The sequence below is a fragment of the Diabrotica undecimpunctata genome, chromosome 2 (genome assembly GCF_040954645.1).
Source record: "Diabrotica undecimpunctata isolate CICGRU chromosome 2, icDiaUnde3, whole genome shotgun sequence".
Taxonomy (NCBI): domain Eukaryota; kingdom Metazoa; phylum Arthropoda; class Insecta; order Coleoptera; family Chrysomelidae; genus Diabrotica; species Diabrotica undecimpunctata.
In genome coordinates, this window is record NC_092804.1 from 17,770,527 (window position 1) to 17,790,924 (window position 20,398).

Genomic DNA, 20,398 nt, shown 5'->3' on the forward strand with positions numbered 1-20,398 from the left:
TTCGTTTATATTCACCTTTATCCGAAAAACGAATCAGAAATGAAACGAATACTTTAGTTAGACAAATAAAAAAGGAACACTGGTAAAGCTTCTCAAAATAGATGGAACACGACTTCTACGGAACACAAAAAGAAATATGGAGAATGATCAGAGGACAAAGAAAAGAGATGAACGAACTAATAAAAACGAAACACATTCAGAAGGAAACATGGGTAGACTACTTTCGATACCTATTTGCTAAATACGATAACTAACCACCAACATCGAAGGTGACGACAAACGAAGAAATAAATATTGAGGAGTAAGAGGTAAAGGAAGCATTAAGGAAATTAAAAAATAGAAAATCACCAGGAGAGGACAGAATACCGAACGAATTGCTAAAGTACGGAGGACCAGATCTGAACAAACAACTATTAAAATTAATTCAAAAAATAATAGAACAAAACAGAATTTCTCAAGAATGGAGATCAAGCATCCTAATACCTCTCTTCAAAAAGGGAGAAAAATCGTACACGGAAAATTTCAGAGGAATTAATTTATTAAACACAACCCTAAAATTAACAGCCAAAGTGATAACAAATAAACGGAATGAAATTATAACACTAACAGAAGAACAACAAGGTTTTAGGTCGGGAAGATCATGCACCGTCGCTATATTTATAATGAGGCAAATGCAAGAGAAATCATTAGAATACAACAAACCGGCATATCTATGTTTCTTGGACCTTAAGAAGACATTTGACCTAGTCAAATTAAAGGACGTTATCCACTTAATGTACGCAAGAGAGATAGACCTCTAGAAATAATCAAAACGATCGAAAATATCTACCAAAACAACACAATTAAAGTAAAAGTGGAAGAAGAACTGACCGACCCTATTAAAGCTGGCAATGAGATAAGACAGGGGGATTCCCTGAGTCCTCTATTGTTCAACCTGATTATGGATGAAATAATAAAAAAATAAAAACTCAAAAAGGATACCAAATGGGAGAAAAACAACTTAAAATAATCTGCCATACAGACGACGCAATACTATTCTCTCAAAGTGAAGACGATTTACAACGTATGCCGCACCAATTTGATATAACCGCCAGAAAATTTAACTCGTTAATTACTCCAAAAAAGACAAAATGCATGGTTACAACAGCAAATTTACTAAAATCTAAATTGGAGCTGGAAGGTCAGATAATAGAACAGGTGATGAAGTTTAAATATCTAGGCTTCACATTATCTAGCTACGGAAAGCTCGAAAGTAAAGTGGAAGATCAAGTGAATAGAGCAAACAGAGCAACAGGTTGCCTTAATGAAACAATATGGAGAAATAAAAAGATCGGGAAAGAAATGAAAAGCAAAATTTATAAAACAGTCATCAGACCAATAATGACATACGCGACAGAAACACGACCTGACATAGAGAGGACAAAAAGGATGTTAGAAATAGCAGAGATGAAAAACTGGGTAAAAAATAGGAAGACGATCAAGACCACGAAAGTGAGAACTTACTGAAGGCACATTGAAAAACAGGCAGAGTCATGTCTACATAAAAAGAAGAAGAAGAAGACCTTTATCCAAGTTAACGACTACGATATAGTGCATTCTATGAGACGAGTATTTGATAATTAAGGACTGAAAATAAAAATTATTGTGTATGGGAATGGAAAAATATAACAAAAAGCTCTGAATTTTTATTAAAAATTTTCACTACACACTCTTTTGTGAACTCGTAATAGAAGGAAACTAATTTATTTATTTTTAAGTTGACTTTATTCGGTATCATTTCACGTTGTGCCACATATTCCTTTTGCATTTTTTATTTTTTCATTAAATTTCTCTCTTTCCATAACGTAATAATTACAAAAATGCACACAGCCACCGTGTTAGATTTAAACAGGCTGGTATGTACTACTTTTGTTTAAATACATGGTCGTCAACCCTAGGAGCAATGAATCCCCTTATATATCCCCTGTAAGCAGAAACTCTTGAATCACCTTTGGAATATGTTAGAAGATATTTTAGTGAAAAGTTTCCCGTGAAATAGAAATTAACATTAAACGGACTTTTGGATGTAAATATTGAAAGTCAAAAAATGCTACATCTCTTTGAAAAGTTTTTCGACAATGCAAATTAGAATAACGAAAAATTTTTACTAATTTTCAACGAATCAACATTGTCCAACCACGATATGAGGAGCATTTGCAATCTCTCTTTTCAGTTCGGAACAATGCTTTGGTTATATACACAGACGCTTGCAAAACGTCAATTGGGTCAAGTTTTGCTTATTATCTTTCATCTTAGATGCACGAAAAATTGCAGTTTTAAAAGCATTAGAATAAAATACTGTGTATAAAATAAAATCCGTAAATTTTTAAAATTAAAAACTTGCTACTGAGATGAATTATATTGGTAAAGATATTAAATTTTTGTGGAATATAGACGATATATAGATATATAAGTCTTATATATTAGCAAATTTTCAATATGTGGCAGCTTCTTGAAAAAGCTTGAGAATTCAAAATTTTTATTGTAGCACTTTTTATTCCACTCTATGTATCATAAAAAATTGCTGAAAGGTTTTAATTTGCTTCTTACAATTCTTCGAACAGAAACACTTTAGCGTCTCTTTGAGTAGAATAAAGAAAATTCAATTCCTGTGGGTGTTTCTGACCCCTCGCTTATTACTGCTCACATTCAATTTAGTTTAACACCGCTTTGCAAAAATAATTTCGGGACGTATGCCACTACTGATTTCTTTAATGTAAATTCAGTTTTATCTCAAATAAACTGGCTATCTATTTTTCTTAATCACTCTGATCCATCGTCAACGTGAGACTCTTTTCTTCATACTGCTATTACAACAATTTCTGATCATACAACCGAACGCATACAGAAATCGACTAAAACCTTGGATTAACCTCTCAGCAACCCATTTAATTCGACATAAGCAAAAGCTTTGGCGAAAATATAAACTTACTGGTTTAATTGATGATTTTCTTGCCTACCGAAATTTTTCTAACCGAGTCAAACAATCTTTGCTAAAGTTAAGAACAGAATTTGAAGAATCTATCATTGCAAGTGGTAATAGTAAAAAAGTTTATCGGTACATTCGCACATCTTTATCTTAAGTCTCCGTAACATTACTTCAAAAAGATGATGGGTTTGTATGTTCTTCGAATAACGAGTCTTCGGAATGTTATCGTTATTCTTTTCTCAGGTTTTCACAGATGAACCTAACGATGCAAATAATGTGCCTACGTTTGTCTAGAACTCCTGATAATATACTCACGTCCTTTTTCCTTAAACAAAGTGTAGAATCTGTAGCCATATCATAAGGAATGCTTCTTTTAATCAAGGTTCTCTCCACTCGTCCTGGAAATTGGCTTCGATTACTCCTATAGAAAGAAAATAAACTTGATTACAATAATTATCGTCCAATGAGCCTGGTTCCTAGTGTCGGTAAGGTCATGGAATCAATTATTTCGGAAGCTATGTATGAGTTTCTTCTTCAAGAAAATGTCATACCTCACCAACAGCATGGCTTTATCAAAGGTCGTTCAACGATCACAAACTTACTTCATTGTGTAAATCATTGGTCATTATCGATGTCGATGTAGTCTACTTAGACTTCTCCAAAGCTTTCGACGGTATTCCAAAACGTCGATTATTAGCAAAATTGGATCACTATGGTATCCGCGGAAAGTTAAACATTTGGATTCAAGATTTTCTATCCGACAAATACTTCAGGGTTCGTGTTGGGGAAGACCACTCACTAGATAAGCCAGTCAAGAGTGGAGTCTCACAAGGATCAGTACTTGGACCGCTACTTTTTTGTGTCTACACTAGTGGTCTTCCCCTCATTGTATCCAGTAAGGTTTCCATTTACGCTGATGATACGAAATTATATGTGAATCCAACTATTAACCAACATGTTTTTCAACACGATCTTGTTGCAATATTCAAATGGTCCTTCCGCTTAACATTGAAAAATGTGTTTATTTAGTGTAATAATAATTGTTTATTTACATTAACAAATACCGCTAAGCGTAGCCGACTGGGAAAATTCTACCAGCTAGAGATCCCATATGGGAGATAATTGGTGTTAGGCGCGGGCAGAGCTAGCAGCGAAGAAGAAGGAAAGGATTCTTAGTCTGGCGTTACGCCGGTCAAGTAGTGCTGGAATTATCCCGGTGCGATGCTTGGGTATCCTTTTTTTGTTAATTTGCAGATAATTATTCGTCTAGGTATGCTGCTTTCTTGCGCTTTGGACTTCAGGATCAAAATCTTCATCTTGAAGGTGAAAATTACGTATATACCTCAGTTCATTCAAATCTACTCCAATGCCTCTTTTACCACCATAAACAGCCGATACACCGATATTATTTTAAAACCATTACTTTCTATTTACCACAATCATCAACCAAAATATATTGAGGTACTTTGGACACATTACCAGACGAATGGAAGGCATGGAGAGGTTGGTGGTTGAAGGCAAGATATATGGTAAAAGAACCCGAGGAAGATCGCCACTCCGATGGTCGGACCAAATTAAGTGCGCTACCGGTTACTCTCTGTCTGAGGCAGCACACCGCGCCCAGGAAAGAGAAGAATGGATAGCAACCATTCGTCAAATACCATAACGTCACACATCCTTACGAAGGATAGAGGAGAAGGAGGACTTTTTATTTGGCTTTCTGAAGAGGTTGACAAATTGTAGTCTTTAGCCTCAATCATTGGAAACGAATTAGTTGTAAATGTTTTGAGGTAGTGAGTGAATAATGGAGAAGTAATGATAATTTGGAGAGTAATTTTCATCTTCAAGGTGAAGATTTTGATGAAGTAATAGAATATCCTTCCAGTGCACAACGGAAGAAAGCAGGCCTAGACGAATAATTATCCGAAAATTGAAAAAAAAAAGATACTTTCTATATTATTAAATAAATTTATAAAAAAAATTACTTTGTTTAAACAAAGATTGGTTAAATAATTATACAGCTTTCAAATCAGAAAATTTGTATTTAGAACGTTAAAAGGATAAAAGGCTTGGTAAGATTTTCTAAAAAAAAATTACAACATAGGAAAAAATGTGTACTTTTGTTTTGTTACAAATAAATTTATTTATTTATAAAAAAATTAAAGCATCTTTGGGATTTGATAATGCGTTATTTAGATTTCTCTATTCGAGTTAGACCTGTTTTCTACTCTCTTCTATTTATTGGCAATTTGCATCAAGGGTAAAAAATTTCATCATTTTTAACTGCTCGCTGTTTTATTTTGTTACCACATTGCTCCAAAATGAATCGTTTTAAAGTTGAGGACAGTGAAAAACGAATCATTTTTTAATATTTAAATATTTTTATTAATGTTCCCGACTTATTTTAGGGAGACGGGAAATCAATTATTATTATTGATGTTATCACACAACTTTTTCTGCAAAATCTGAATTCCACCTCTCACATCCACCTCAAAACAGATCCGCCCTGGTCTACTTTGTCTTAAGAAAATACTTTTATTGCCGTACTTGCTATGAACACCAAAATAATTTTACACGCCACCTTTTAGGAGAAAAGCTGTCGTTAACTTTCCTTGAGATATTTTCTTTTGTTTCAGGTCTACGAGTCCCAACATCAAATTTTACAATAAACGACGTACGGATGTGCGTGGGTTCTCGGCGGGTGTTAGACGTTATGGATGTGAATACGCAAAAAAATAGTGAGATGACCATGAAAGAATGGCAAAAATATTACGAAGAACCCGAAAAAGACAAGCTTTTAAATGTGATATCTTTAGAATTTTCCCATACTAAGTTAGAAAATTATGTACAAAGTCCAACAGTAGTCAGGTAAGTAAGAGAATTACTTATTCATTATTATTATTAATTAACGACATTAAGAGAATCTTTTAAAAAGAACTATAACAGATAGACAATACGAATTAATTTAAGAGGTTGACTGCCATATAAAATCATAAAAAATAACTTTCGTTATCAAGAAGAAAATACTTACTATAATTCAGTGAGAAATGGATTCGATCCATTCTTCTGTGTGGCTCTCAGTGTAGGCTCAGTTTAGTGATTCTAAAGGCCGGTTTTCACGCTACGTCTTATTGTACGTTTTGTTGGATAGGACAAATCCTATACAATAAAACGTGGCATGTAAACAGCAAAACGTACGTCTTGTCGAATCGAAATGAAATCCAAGGTCAGATCGTAGAAATGATGGGAGAAGCATAGTTTTGCGAGAACTGATAGGATAAAACGTTACGTGAAAATACATGTTCAGACAAGTTGTCCGATCTTGACTTATTTGACGACTAGTTCCACTGCAGTTCGTTTCATTTTTACCAAAAAAGCCTAATAATGTCAGATTTGCGGCAATGCACCCACGATTTTCTCGGGGAATTTATTGAATTGTATAAAAGTTTTTAAGTAGTTATGTTTTAAAACCAAGTAAATTGCATTACAGGTTTCAGAAATTATTTGGCTTAACGCTGGTTTGGATATTATGATTGTGAACTCCAAGTCCTTGACGCTGCGTCCTGTTGTAAGATATCTGAGAGTTGCTGTGAGTCTTTCATGGGGTGTAATGGCTTTTCTCATGAGGTGTCTTATTTCAATATGTATGGTGTTACCAACTCTAGCAATTGACAATAGGCTGATGTGTCCATTCGCAAATAATTGCGCCAGTCATCTGGTTCGCCTCTCAGTTCTTTTAGTAACGAGACGTGGGAATACTGGCTTCTTTTTAGAAGCCCACTCTCCTGACCATCTTGTCTTTTCCCTCCTCATCCCCTTTTTCCTCAGTCATAGTATCGTTATGGTTGAAAAAATAAAAGAAAGCAGCCGTGTTTCATCCATAATACAAAAAATCACTAAACAAACTTCACACAACTCAAGACTCTGAATTAGAAATAAGGTAGAAAACGGAAGGAAAAACGTAGTGTGTATAAACTGGACAAAACGTACATTTTGTCGTACGTTTTATATGACCCACAAAACGTACAATAGACGTAGTGTGAAAACGGGCCTTTAGGCAATAATTTTCGTAATCTAAGACGCGTCTCCTCAGTGAAAGAAATTGTTAACAATACGTCAACGTATCGATAAGAAGCTGGGAATTTGATCGATGCCACACAAATCTTAAGACACTCTTCATATATATTTGCTTATCCATTGTATCAAATTCTCAACTTGTTTGGTCGTCAATTTGTTTATTATTCATTCATTACAGACAAATAGACTGGGTAGACTGCGTATGGCCTAGGCATTTGAAAGAAAGCCAAGTAGAAGCTACAAACGTATTAGAAGAAATGAAATATCCTAAAGTTCAAAAATACTGCCTTATGTCTGTCAAAGGCTGTTACACAGATTTCCACGTAGACTTCGGAGGGACATCCGTATGGTATCATATTCTAAAAGGTAAGCAAAATCGGTTATTGATGGATTTGTTTAAATTGTAAAATATCGCTACTAATCTTAGCGTTTTTCATTATAAAATAAATGAAAAGACTGATATGTTTTGGTACACACTTATGACAAATCAAAGAATGAAAAAGAAAAGTATTGTTGAAGTGTATAAACATTTATTTGCTAGCTGAGCGCTTTCGGCTTACAAAGCCATCTTCGATCTTCGGACCTATTCTACAAGAGAGCAATGATGTAAATAACTAATTTTAGTTTAATAATGATTCACTTACGTCAAATATTAAGTATCGTCGGCTTAATCGGCAAAGTGCTTAACTTCACTTTTTTAACAAAATTGCATTTTTGTACCATCTAGTAGAAAATATTATAACGCATACACTAGAAAAGTCCATAAATCAAGATTTTTTTCCCGCCAAATTGAGTCAGCAAACTTCGTAAATCCATCAGTTTGTTACGAAGTGTCAATGTGTGCACGTGTATAGTGAATTATTTAATAATTAGAACCGAGTTGGAACTCTAAAGCCCATTTATATAAAGTTTATAGAAACGACTACTGCAAAACACACAATCACACACCTGTATCAATTGCCACATTCCATAAGGAATTCGATAAGCAACGGCTGTCACTTTATCAACCGAATGCGACAAATGTGTCGCTTATCAAACAGGCAATTCAACAGAAGATGAATACAATGAACACATAACACTAAAAAATGAAGCAAGAAATGAAAAGAGTGCAGATAAGGAGTCTCAACATGAAGTTTTAACAATGGATCTTCAATCAGTTTTGCTCTCTCCAAAATCCAATGTTTCTGCGCTTTATTATAAGACCAAACTTATCGTCCATAATTTCACACTATTTGACATTAAGCGCAAACAAGGCTACTGTTACCTTTGGAATGAGAGTGAGGGCGGATTGACAAGCAACGAATTTACAAGTATAATAATTCTTTTTTTGGAGGGACATGTGAAAGAACATCAATTAGAAAATCAAAGTAACATTAACATTATACTATGGAGTGACGGCTGCGGTTATCAAAACCGAAACATTACTTTGTCAAATGGTCTATTTAATTTTGCACTGGAAAAGGGTGTAACTGTGATACATAAATATTTACATAAGGGCCATACTCAAATGGAAGTGGACAGCGTTCATTCCGTTATCGAAAGAAAGATTCTAAACAAGAAAATCAATATTCCCGCAGATTACGTATTTATCTGCAAAGCAGCATGTCAAAAAGCTCCTTACAGAGTTGAATACCTTATGCACGACTTCTTCAAAAAATATGATGAATTGAAATATTTTAAATCCATTAGACCAGGAACAATCTCTGGACAATTGGTAATCGACCTAAAAGCATTGAAATATTCCAACGATTGAGTGTTTTTTAAACTTCGACATTCAGAGAAAGATTGGCAAACTCTTCCAATAAGACTGAACATAAGCAGCATTCAAGCAACTAATACAGATAATATACCGGCATTACACAAACAAAGACTAAAAATTAAAGCAGAAAAATATGCACACCTCCAACAACTTAAGACGAGCATGGAAAGCGATTATCACGATTTCTATAATAATTTACCTCATCATTAGTTAATTCTTTTTAGTTTTTAAGTTTTCTTAATGTTCAACTTTTTCATCCTTTTTAGTTTTAAGTTCATAAATCTTATACTTTCATGAATAAACATGTTTTTATGTTGATTTTTTATTGCATAATGTTTCATTTTAAATGGTAAGAAAAATGAGTATAATCTCCAATTTTTAAGCTAAAATACAAAAAAGCAAACTGCGTATATCCATTTTTTTTAAATTCTTGCGATTTAAGTTAAAATATTAGAAAAGTATCTAATACTTTCCACCTTTATGATATTTTCTAATCAACAAAAACAATAACTATGGTCAACGTAAATACATTTAAAGGTAAAGTCGTTTTTAAATCGTTTTTTGTGTCTCCTGTAAAATATGTATGAAAGGAGTTACGCACTATGCCGATTAAGCCGACGGTATCCTACTAGGAGAGACCATGTGCTAAGCAGAAAATTGCTTCTATTTTTTCTTTTCTTTCTTTAAACGATGAAAAACACAAAGGACTGTACACTGGACTCCACAAAAAACACATTAAAAAATTTTTGGTTATGGTACGGATGTCAAAATCTGACCATTTTTACTGCAGTTGAAGCTGCAGATAGGGTGAGCAAAATCGAATTTCAAAGTCACAATCTCAATTGAAATTTTTAACCACTTTTTAAATTATTGTGGGAGACTTTAGAAGAACTCATGCAATCTTAAAACTGTATTCATTATTTTTTTTTAATTTCATTACTAATTTATTATTTGTAATCAATCATTTGACAAGTTATTCTTCATTGAAACAAGAAAAATTTCCAATTTTTACGTAAAATTCAATACTTCAGAACCATAACAAAGAACTGATTCAACCATGGTTTTCCCTATTCTTTTTTTGTTCCTTTTACAAATGTGGTGATCCCACCATAAGGAGTTCAGACATCCTACAATTTTACGTCCCTGATTAATTCGTGTTTAATTTCGGTTTCTCCCAAGCCGTTCTTAGCAATGAGTGGACCTAAATATTTAAATTTTTTGACTTGTTTGATTTACACGTCCTCGTCCATCAACACTTCAAACCCTGCATCTGAATTGATAATTAATTAAATATTCTGTATTCTTCATGCTGACTTGTAACCTCCATTTTAAATATTCTCTCTATAGACGCTTTATCATAAATTCTAGATCATAAGAATCTTGAGCTAGGATGACTTGGTCATCCGCAAAGTTCAGGGAGAACAGTACATCATTTCCTATGGGGATTTCCATTCCCTGGCAGTGGTTTTTCCAATTTTGGAGGGCTGTCTCAATGTATAAATTAAACAGTAAGGGTGACATACTGCATCCTTGTTTTAGTCCTTTGGTTACTTTTATTGGCTCTGATAGTCTATATCCGATTTTTAGGTAAGTAGTGTTATCCCTACATACTTCTGTGATTATTCCTAAAAGGTATGGATTAATGTCGAGTTGTTGTTAAACTTGCCACAATTTAAGTCTTGGAACTGTATTATACGCCTTTTCTAGGTCGATGAAGGCTAAATGTACTTCGGTACCAACCGCTATTCTTTTTTCTATTAATTGTTGGAGTATAAACAAGTTATCAGTGCAAGATCAAAGATCAAAAATTCAAATGTCAATAAACTTATTTTAACCTTCAATTGCGACTTATTCCCATTAAAATAGTAATTAGATCTTATCTCTGTCGTTAGCCCGGTTGGTGTTTCTCTTCTTCTTCTTTCTGTTTAATGACTGTTCGGATGTAATAATTGTGAACACTATTCCATCCCTTCGTATTTCCCGTCATCTTCACTATCATCTCTCTTACAATCACAGGGTTCATACCTATTTCTTTATACATTCTGTTTCTCTCCACTGTACATCTATTACACTCCAGCATTGTGTAGTAACAATGTCGGAATATTCGCAGTATAGGCATTTATCTGTCTTTCTGAACTTATGAAGATACGCTCTAAAACAGACAATCTACCCAGTCCCTTAGGCTCGGGATCGGCATCTTTGTCCACTGAGCAACATCTTCCTTGTTGTTCCACTCTCCTGTCATCTTCCATTGATCTTTCCCTTTTTTCTTTTTTTTTATAGCTGTTGTCAAATTCTTTCTTCTCCCATAGAGATGTCTCTTTTCTACTGCTAACACATGCAGAAGAACACAACCCGTGATAGTCCACAAGGCCGCCGCAGATACAGTCCTCTAGGCGCATGCTACTCGCAACAGACTCGTTCTGTCTACTTTTTCATAAGTCTAATATTAGGTATATATATCTGAATATAATGAAAAATGTTATTAATTATTGTCTATTTATACAATAATTATTGTGTTCTACATATTTAAAGTGGTAATTTAACCCCCAAAACCCCCCCTGGGTGCGCCACAGTAATAGCCACTTCTGAAACAATTCTAGCGTTTCACACATTTGTCTTACATTGATTAATTCCGAAAAAACTTTTATTTAAAAGTCGCTTTAAAGATTAACAAATTACAGTACTTTTTATACATTTTGTAGATAATTATAAATTGAAACTGGGTTTACATTGAATTTTCCTTCTCTTTGCATCTAAATTAATTTCATCCCAATGTTTTCCGGAGGACGCGTAATACTTCTCGTATATCACAGTTCATTTATTATTACAGAAACATAACTGTCATGGTCTTTCGATCTAAAAGGACCTAATACTGGAACAATTTTGTTTGTATATAAACGACCACCACATAAAGTGCTATTGACGTTGCATTACTGTATTCCTAGAATTTGACCTATGTTATTACATTGTGAAATACAACTGTTAGAAATTGGCTAAGTAAATGAAGCAATATTATGAAAAAAATGTGAAGTGTAGTAAAGTACACAACAAATTGGGTTAAAAATCTTTGGGTAATGTTTTTTATATAATTATTAACGTATGTAGATCAATATAAAAATACGAGGTAAACTATTAAATAACGCAACTGACGCTGTAAAACATTTTATTTTAACTTATCTTTCCACAATTCGACAGTTTTTCCTTAATCTTTAACGGAATTCTTTTTAAGCTCTTTCACAAGATATAATATAATATCAAAATTCTAGGCACTAAATTCTGAGAGATGATAATTGGGTTTTAGCGACAACACTGTTGCCAGGTTGTGCTCATAGATAATTTATTAACTTCTATGTTAATAATTCACATACGGTCATAGAATAACGGACTTCTGAAAGTATCTAATAAAAAATGACAACGCTGAACAGTAGTAAAAGAATAATAGATGGTCGATGCAAGTTAAGGCGGCTACAGACACAACTGCAAGCTTGTTAAGCATACTTGTTCAATCTTTTTGTACAAGTATGCACAATTTGCCTTTGGCACCACACGTATAAGCATGCTTCTACCTCTAGCTGGATTCGCATCACCAGACGACCGTAGATGCGCCTCACAATATGTGGAGAAGTTCAGGCAAACTTTCGATGAAAGGCACCAATTATACGGGTTTGACGAACTGCCAGGAATCAGCCGACTTAAATCAAGGAAAAGGTTTATGAGAAATGTCAGCGTCGAACCACCCGAACTGTTCCCCCTACATACAGAACGACCTAATAGAATGAACCTGGACTGGAGAACCTGGCGGACACTCAATCGCATACGCACAGGTGTTGCCCCTGTAAAACAGAACCTCATTAAATGGGGCATCAAGACAGACAGCGACGCACTTTGTGAATGTGGGGAAATACAGAACGTGGAGCACCTCAGAGTATGAAGACTTTGCCCATCACAGTGCACCCTCGATGATTTATGGCTCGCAAATACAAAGGGTGTAGACGTAGCCCGATATTAGGCAGAAAAACTGTATTCGGATCCAGACACGAAAAAGTAAAGTTTGTATGTTTTTGAAACACTTACGTTAATAAAAGAAAGACAGTTAAGATCTGATTTCACGTATAGTGCATCTACAATTCGCTTATACGTATTTCATGCTAACAGGACTCATCAGAGCGACTGTTACAGAATCTCTGAACGTGAAAACAAATATTTTTTGTCGAAAAGAAGCAACAATAAAATGGCCTTAGTATGGACGCCATATCGACATCTGATAATAAATCGCAAAAGTAGAAATTAAAAGATTTCTATTGACGAAACCAAAATCCAGAATTTTGTTTAATCTGTGCCTTCTAAGAATTGCAAGGCAAAACAGACAGTTCATAGCGTTTTCCATGTATTGACGTAAGAAACACGCTCGTTGTGCTGCGATATGAGTTCTTTCAATTAAAGCTTTTCGATGACCATCTTTTTTAAATTCAAAGCCCAAATCTTTTAATATTCTACTCAAGGATGTTTTACTTGTAAAAACAATTTGTTTAGCCTGCAGCTCATTGATCAACGCTTCACGGGTTACATGTTTCTCTAAAAAGTTATTTATTTTAATATATTACTATAACATGTTAAGTCCTACTCGTCTTTATTTTTAAAATGAAACTAGTTACTTTTTTAAATTATTATCAATAAATAGCTTGGAATTAAAAAAAAAAAAAGAAGATGGTAGAGTAGGCGGTACAGTAGACTAGCGCGAAGTTTCTTACTGTTTTCTGTATTTTTACAATTTAAATAATACTTTTAAAATTTAATAAAGTAATTTTATTTATTTATTATTTATATTTTAAAAAAATTATATTATTAAAATAATTCCATAAATTTTTGTTTTCTCCTAACGCCACCAATTAACATATTAACAAAGTATACGTTGTTTACTTCTGACAGACCAGTTAAATTCAGACGAAAGCTTTTTTATGTTTCAAAAGATAAAGTTTTGTAATTTTATCTCAAATATTAATCTCGTTAATGGTAAGAAAAAGACTCGGAAATCTCTGCAGAAAAGTTTTCTTTATATAGGCCTATAATAACTAAAAAAATATTCAGCTACCTGGATTTGTCAGGTAACGAGAAATCTTATTTCCCCGAGCTAAGATTATTTTTACGCCAACTAGTCCTAATTCGCACGATCCTATTGGTTAAAGCATGGGTGTATTCAGATTGGCCGTTGGCCCGTTCCTTTTATCTGCGTTTCAAAACTCTCCGTGCGAGTCACGCGATAAAAAATAAAACGGAAATTGTAATGGATTACATAATTGTCTTTATATTTTGTAAAAATTTAAAAAGTAGTCCTCGTACTACAAATATACTTTATAAATATCTCTTTTTAAATACTATCATTCTAAAATTCGTAGGTGGAAAAGTTTTTTGGTTAATTCCCCCTACAGAACACAATCTCGGACTATACGAACGTTGGGTTCTCTCGGGTAAACAATCAGACATTTTCTTCGGCGATACAGTGGAAAAATGCGCCAGGATAGTTTTGCACGAAGGGAACACCTTCTTCATTCCCACGGGATGGATACACGCCGTGTACACTCCGATGGATTCGCTAGTTTTCGGCGGGAATTTCTTACATTCGTACGGAATTGACCAACAGTTGAAAATAGCTCAAGTTGAAGATACAACGAAGGTGAGTAGTAAAAACTAATACTGTAATAATTGATAATATTATTCGAATACGCTACAATTATTTATTGATGAACAAAAAAAGGACATTTTCAATTGTTAAATATGTATAAAATCGTATGAATTTTGTAAAAATATGCCAAAAAAACAAAAATAAAAATACAAAAAATTAACAGTCAGAATATACAACGTTTCATATATTGTAGCATGTGTATACAACATTTGGTAATGTACCTCAGAGACTCATTCATCATCTTTTGGTTCCACGTACCCCAATATGATGGATTCCTTCTAAAATCTTCTTCATTGTTAAATGGAGGACACTACACTAGAAAATTTTTGACAATATCATTTACATTTTTATTACTTGGAAACCTAATCCACAGCCCTTAAATATTACCGTTTTTTCTCAAAAAATTGTAAATACAGTTGACTCTCGTTAATTCGAAACTCGAGGGACTCTTAAAATATTACGAATTATTGAGTGTTTGAAATATCAAATGGTTTTAAATTTGTAAGACAAAATAAATAAGACTTCGAATTATTAAGTGTACATACATATATGTATTCATAACGTGAATTAATCAATCTTTCGAAAGAACTGTATTATACTGGTTTGCTTCAAAGCACATTGCTGCTGCTCAGACTGCTCAATAATTCTTTTCAAGAGAAAAAGTACCTGAAATGCTTTTTCATCACTTTCCTTTTGTAGACAGAAGGTTTGTGACGTATCGAATGAGGATCTTGCTTCCTTAACTGACACCTCTACCAAAGATTTTGATGTATCGTACTCATCTTCATCGTTGCTTTTTTCATTCGTATCTGTCGCAGATAAAATTTCGCCATCGTTTAGTGAACCTAACCGATTAAGAGACAGCAACATCTTCATCCACTTGAACAAAGTCAGAAAAACTCACACCGCTGATGTCAACTAATGGTTCTATTGCTGGTTCTTCATCATCCATAAGTATTCTAAGATTTTCCTAATCTTCTTTTATGAAACAGGATTTTTTGAAGCAGTTGAGAATTGTTAGGAGTGTTCCACCTCTCCATGACTTGTCAATCAGTTAAATTGCTGTCAGAACCCTGGTATTTTCAGTTAGCTGCTTGTCGAGAGATTCTAAAACGAGAAAATTATGTATGATCCCTTGGTCCAATGGTTGCAATTTGGAAGTTGTATTTGGCGGAAAGAAGTAGAGTTTTACGTTGGACAATGTAGAAGGACTGATGTGGACAGTGTAATTGTCTAAAAATAGTAAAATTTTCCGCTTTTGCCGTGTCGTGTCCCCATTAACTGTTAAAAGCCAATTGTTAAAAAATTCTGTCGTCATCCAAGCTTTTATCCTTATCTCTTTATTTTAGCACGACAATCCGTAGGAAACGATTTCAAACCTTTGAAACATCGCGTTTTCATTGATTTTTTCTATCACTAAGACTTTAAGTTTTTCCGATCCGTCCATATTTACTGCAAGTAAAACTGTTAACCTCTCTTTACTATGTTTTCCCCCATGACCTTTTTACATTTTTAAAAGAAAGCGTCTTGTCCATTAAACATTTGAAAAATAGGCCAGTTTAAATAGATCAGTATTAAAAATGTCTCTGAAACACTTCCACTTTCCCCACAAACTTTTTTAAACACAACTCCATTTCTCTTTTTGAAATTTCCCTTCACTTGCCGCAAAGTTTTTGATGCTTTGAGTAGACGCGAACTCTTTTGCTTTTTCCTTCAACAAAATTCCGCTAATAGACACTTTTTGTCCTCTACACTGTCTTAGCCAAATGAACAGACTTTCTTCCAGACGAGGAAATTCATCTTTAGTAGTTCTTTTCCGTATTCCAGCAGTTTTAGCAGCATTAATTTTCTCCTTGTGCTTTATTATGGTTGAGAAAGTACTCAGAGGAATCTTAAATTTTTTGTGCAACATCACTTTTCTTCTCACCTTCCTCTAACCTTTGGATTAACTTCTTCTTTTCAGTAATCGTTAAACATTTATACTTTCTAGGGCTCATGACTAACAAAATTTTAATCTGTATATTAACGAAAGAGTAACAGTAACTAATAACTAAACAAACCAATTCGTGAGAAGTGTGTGTCAAATATGTAGTCAAATTAATCATAACAAAAACAAAGGCGCTTTGATACATACAATCTTTCCGCCTCTTTCTCTCTGCAACTTTGAATTGTCGAGTATTGGACGCCGATGAGTTCGAATTAACACGTCGTTTTGTTATATAGTAATAATTTTTTTTCGTTCGAATTACCAAGTGCATAAAAATGTATTGTATTAGTTTGAAATATAAAGAGATTTTGTAGGGAACTCGTGATAACTTTGAATTATAGAGAGGTTCGACTTATCGCAGGTTTGAATTAACGCGACTCGACACAGACGCTTTAATATACGTTTTAAAAAAACACAACTTTGGTTCATTCCGTCTTTCTGACTGACCCTATATAATCGAAAATAATTTTAATTCGTAAATGTTTTTGATATACATAAGTTTTGTTTAAAATAACTTTTTGTTTTTGTTTTCTAATCAAAGACAAAGTTCTACAAAAAGTGTATTTCTCTAAAGTAATAATTTTATTTTTTTAGTATCTTTTTTAATGAGGAATATTTATAGGTCTCGAGATAGATTATATGAAACTTAAACAACTTTGTCGATTGTATTCGTCAGTCGCCCCAATAAAACTTTTGATAATTTTCTAGGTCCCTCAAAAATTTCGCTATCCATTTTTCACAGAAATGTTGTGGTACGTATTGGAACGGTACGTACACTGCTTATTAGGAAATTCGCATTTAACGACCGGCCAAGATGCTCCTATACCGCCGGATAGGCCTCATATACATCTCACGCAGGCGGAACTGCATGGTTTAAAGGTAAGTATTTTTCTTCTTATATGTAATAAGTAGACTTGTGTGAGATAAGTCTTTGGTTAATTTTTTCAAATTAATAGGAACAGTTTATGAAGGAATTTAGTAAATAATATAAAAAGTGAAATCAATGTGAAAACGAATGACTTTATGATTTCATAATCTTTAAAAAATTATTAGACAAACTGATAATCAGTTTACTTTCCGCTAAATTTACTTGCAAATAATTTTATTGTTTTTCAAACCTTGAATATAATAAAATAGAGTGGACTCAATGCTCTGTTAAAAAAAAATAGCACTAGAAACACTGGCATAGTGAGAGGTAAGTGTGGATTTCGTCTCATCTAGGATAGGTTTCACCCCAACTAGAACAGTATGGAGGAAAGAACCTTTGCGTTTAGGGAATCTGACGAGTCCTCTGGTGCAACAAGGCGCATTGAGGACGTTTTGAGTCCCAATTCTAAATGTTAGGGTACTAAACTCACTCGCGAAACGTATTTTTTGCTATTGGATATGAGAAGTGATATCTTCATTTTCGAGGAGAATATGTAACGGGGGTATCACAGTGGACGAGCTGGGTTTCTTGAAGAGTAGATTGGGGATTTTAACGATGGAATATGTTGGTGAATATACATTCTAATCTCCCTGGCGGTTAAGGTATTTTGGGTCAGGCATAACATTTGCGGTCTTGACCACAATTAGGGCATGCTATTCTTTGGGGATTTCTGCACTGAGATGTCCATTTTTACAGCACTTAGGGCAGTGCTTTTAGAGGCGAGAGAGATAACATTCGATTTGAGTCTATCAGAATGTAATGGATTTGTCGCCGTTAAAAGAAAATATCTCAAAAGGGCCTTGATGTACTTGGTTTCGTAATATGTGAAGACTGACGACGCTACTAGAGAATCGTTTTTCCTTAAGATGATGCGGGTAACTTGTAAATGGGATCTTTGATTCCGAGATGCTGGCTTCGATTTCTTCTTAGGAGAATTTACTGTTAACTCTAGATATTACTAAATTATGATTGCTCTGGGCATTTTGAGATATTTGAGAGTAAAACCTTAAGAAATTGAACTTAAATTTTGATCAAATTTGAGCTGTTAGCAAATATTGGCCGGCATGTGCAGGATTCTGTATTGTTACAAAGTTTTTGAAGCTAGTACATATGTAACCTGGATGTAGGTGTCCTTCCTGTGCTTGAATGTGTCTTGAGGTGGAGTGTTGGTGGATAAGTTTTACTCTTTTGTCATATGAGTGTCTGGATCTGGAGGACTATGCAGATTGACTCAGTGATGTTCTTTGGGACGGATTATGCCTTTTTTGAAGGATTTTTCTAAGTAAATAAGATAAAGGTATTTTTGTATCAAAATTAAGGATATTATATTAGAAATATTAAGAAAATTACCATATGAGGCAAAATAAAATATTTTTGTTATCAGTAATTATTGAAGCACTTAATTTACAATAATTGTGTCATCTATCCGCAAAGCTCCTGAACTAATAATAAAAAAATAAAACTTAACTTAACTAAGAACTTAATAAAAATGTCTTGATGGGTCCCTAGACAAGAAACGAGTGGCCATGTTTTTATCCCTATCCTATCCTTAATAATAATAATAAAAAAAAATACAAATATTCTGTGGCAAATAGACAAGTTCTAATGCCATCCACTATCTACACACACAGCTCCTGAACTTTTAATGAAGAATAACACATGTGGCAGGAATTAATGGGGAAGGTACAGTCCGAAATTTGGTGACATATTACATTAAATAGGAAAGTAGACAAGGGGATTTGAGGAAAATGATTGTATAGACATTTACTTCAAGTGGTTTTTACCTATCTATGTAATTTTTTAATGCTTTTTGTTTAACTCATGGAGTGAATAAATGGCGGTAATGATGTGATTATGATCTTTATTTGGATTAAAGCTTAAAACAAACTTAAAAGACATATTTCTTATTTTCAACTTCGGTCTATTTTGAAAACCTCGAGCAAAAGTATTATTCGGATGGGATAAAAAAATTGGAACATCGTCTTACTAAGTGTATCGAGCTAAATGGGGACTATGTTGAGAAATAAATCGATTTAATTCCAAAAAACTTGTTTTTTCTATTAAAGGCTAGTTTTATATCAATCCACCCTCGTATGTGTCGGGCACAAGGTTCAGTAGTCTGCCGGGAGCGCCAGTCGGCCGTACTTCGGTAGCAGAAAGAGGAGCCTTAACTGCTCTTTATTTACTTTTGAAATAGAATTCTTGAGCTAAGGACGGTTTGTTTACCATCTAGTGGCGACAGACCGTCTAATCCTTCAAGGTGATCTTGTAATGCCTTAACAGTAACAGTTAACCCTACCAAGGGTTTTACGCGTCGCGAGATACGTGTGTCAAAATAGTCGACAATTTTAAACATCTTAGAAAATATACTCATCCCACATATTTTTCCGCACATACTAAGATTAAAGTTTAAAAAATATTTATTTTGCAGGAAATAGTTTTATACCTTCATATGTTACCATCACATAAGAAAAGCGTTCCAGATCTTTTAAAAGATCCCATATCATTAATACAGGATGTCAGAACACTGATTGGGCTTCATAGACAGGATAACAGAGAACTGGCAGTTACGGATCGGGCCATTCTTGCAGGTAATATTGCATTATGTATGAAATTTGTTGTCAAATATGTAAAAGAATATCCAAAATAGGCGTTTTTGAAGCTTGAAATTGCAATAAAATATGATATGGTCTGTTAGTGACAAATACTCTTGGAATAATTATTCTGCAAGTCTCTATATAACTAACAATTAGTAGACATTTTAAATAATTCTCCGGAAATATATTTCCTTTATAGTTCTTTCACAGTGTTAATCTACTTCTACTATTTTTCTAGTTTCCGATTATTATTGTAGTTTTAATTTTATTCTGAGGTGATAAAAAAATCCGAACTGATTATTCGAATGAGTAAATTCCAGTAGCATGATTTTGCCACTAAACTTCAATAGTTTGTTGTCGTATCACGTGTTCATATGCTCTATTTTATTTGTTGGA

General features: G+C 33.8%; 1 protein-coding gene across 2 annotated transcripts in view; it reads left to right on the top strand.

Annotated features, from left to right (window-relative positions):
- The window catches only part of Kdm2 (Lysine demethylase 2), a 134,493-nt gene that overhangs the window by 104,081 nt on the left and 10,014 nt on the right, over positions 1–20,398 (top strand). For both annotated transcript variants that reach the window (XM_072522413.1, XM_072522412.1), the window contains 5 exons: positions 5,605–5,836; positions 7,224–7,411; positions 14,204–14,481; positions 17,186–17,356; positions 19,837–19,996. In XM_072522413.1, coding sequence (XP_072378514.1) covers positions 5,605–5,836; positions 7,224–7,411; positions 14,204–14,481; positions 17,186–17,356; positions 19,837–19,996 — 1,029 coding nt within the window. The remainder of the gene's footprint in view (positions 1–5,604; positions 5,837–7,223; positions 7,412–14,203; positions 14,482–17,185; positions 17,357–19,836; positions 19,997–20,398) is intronic.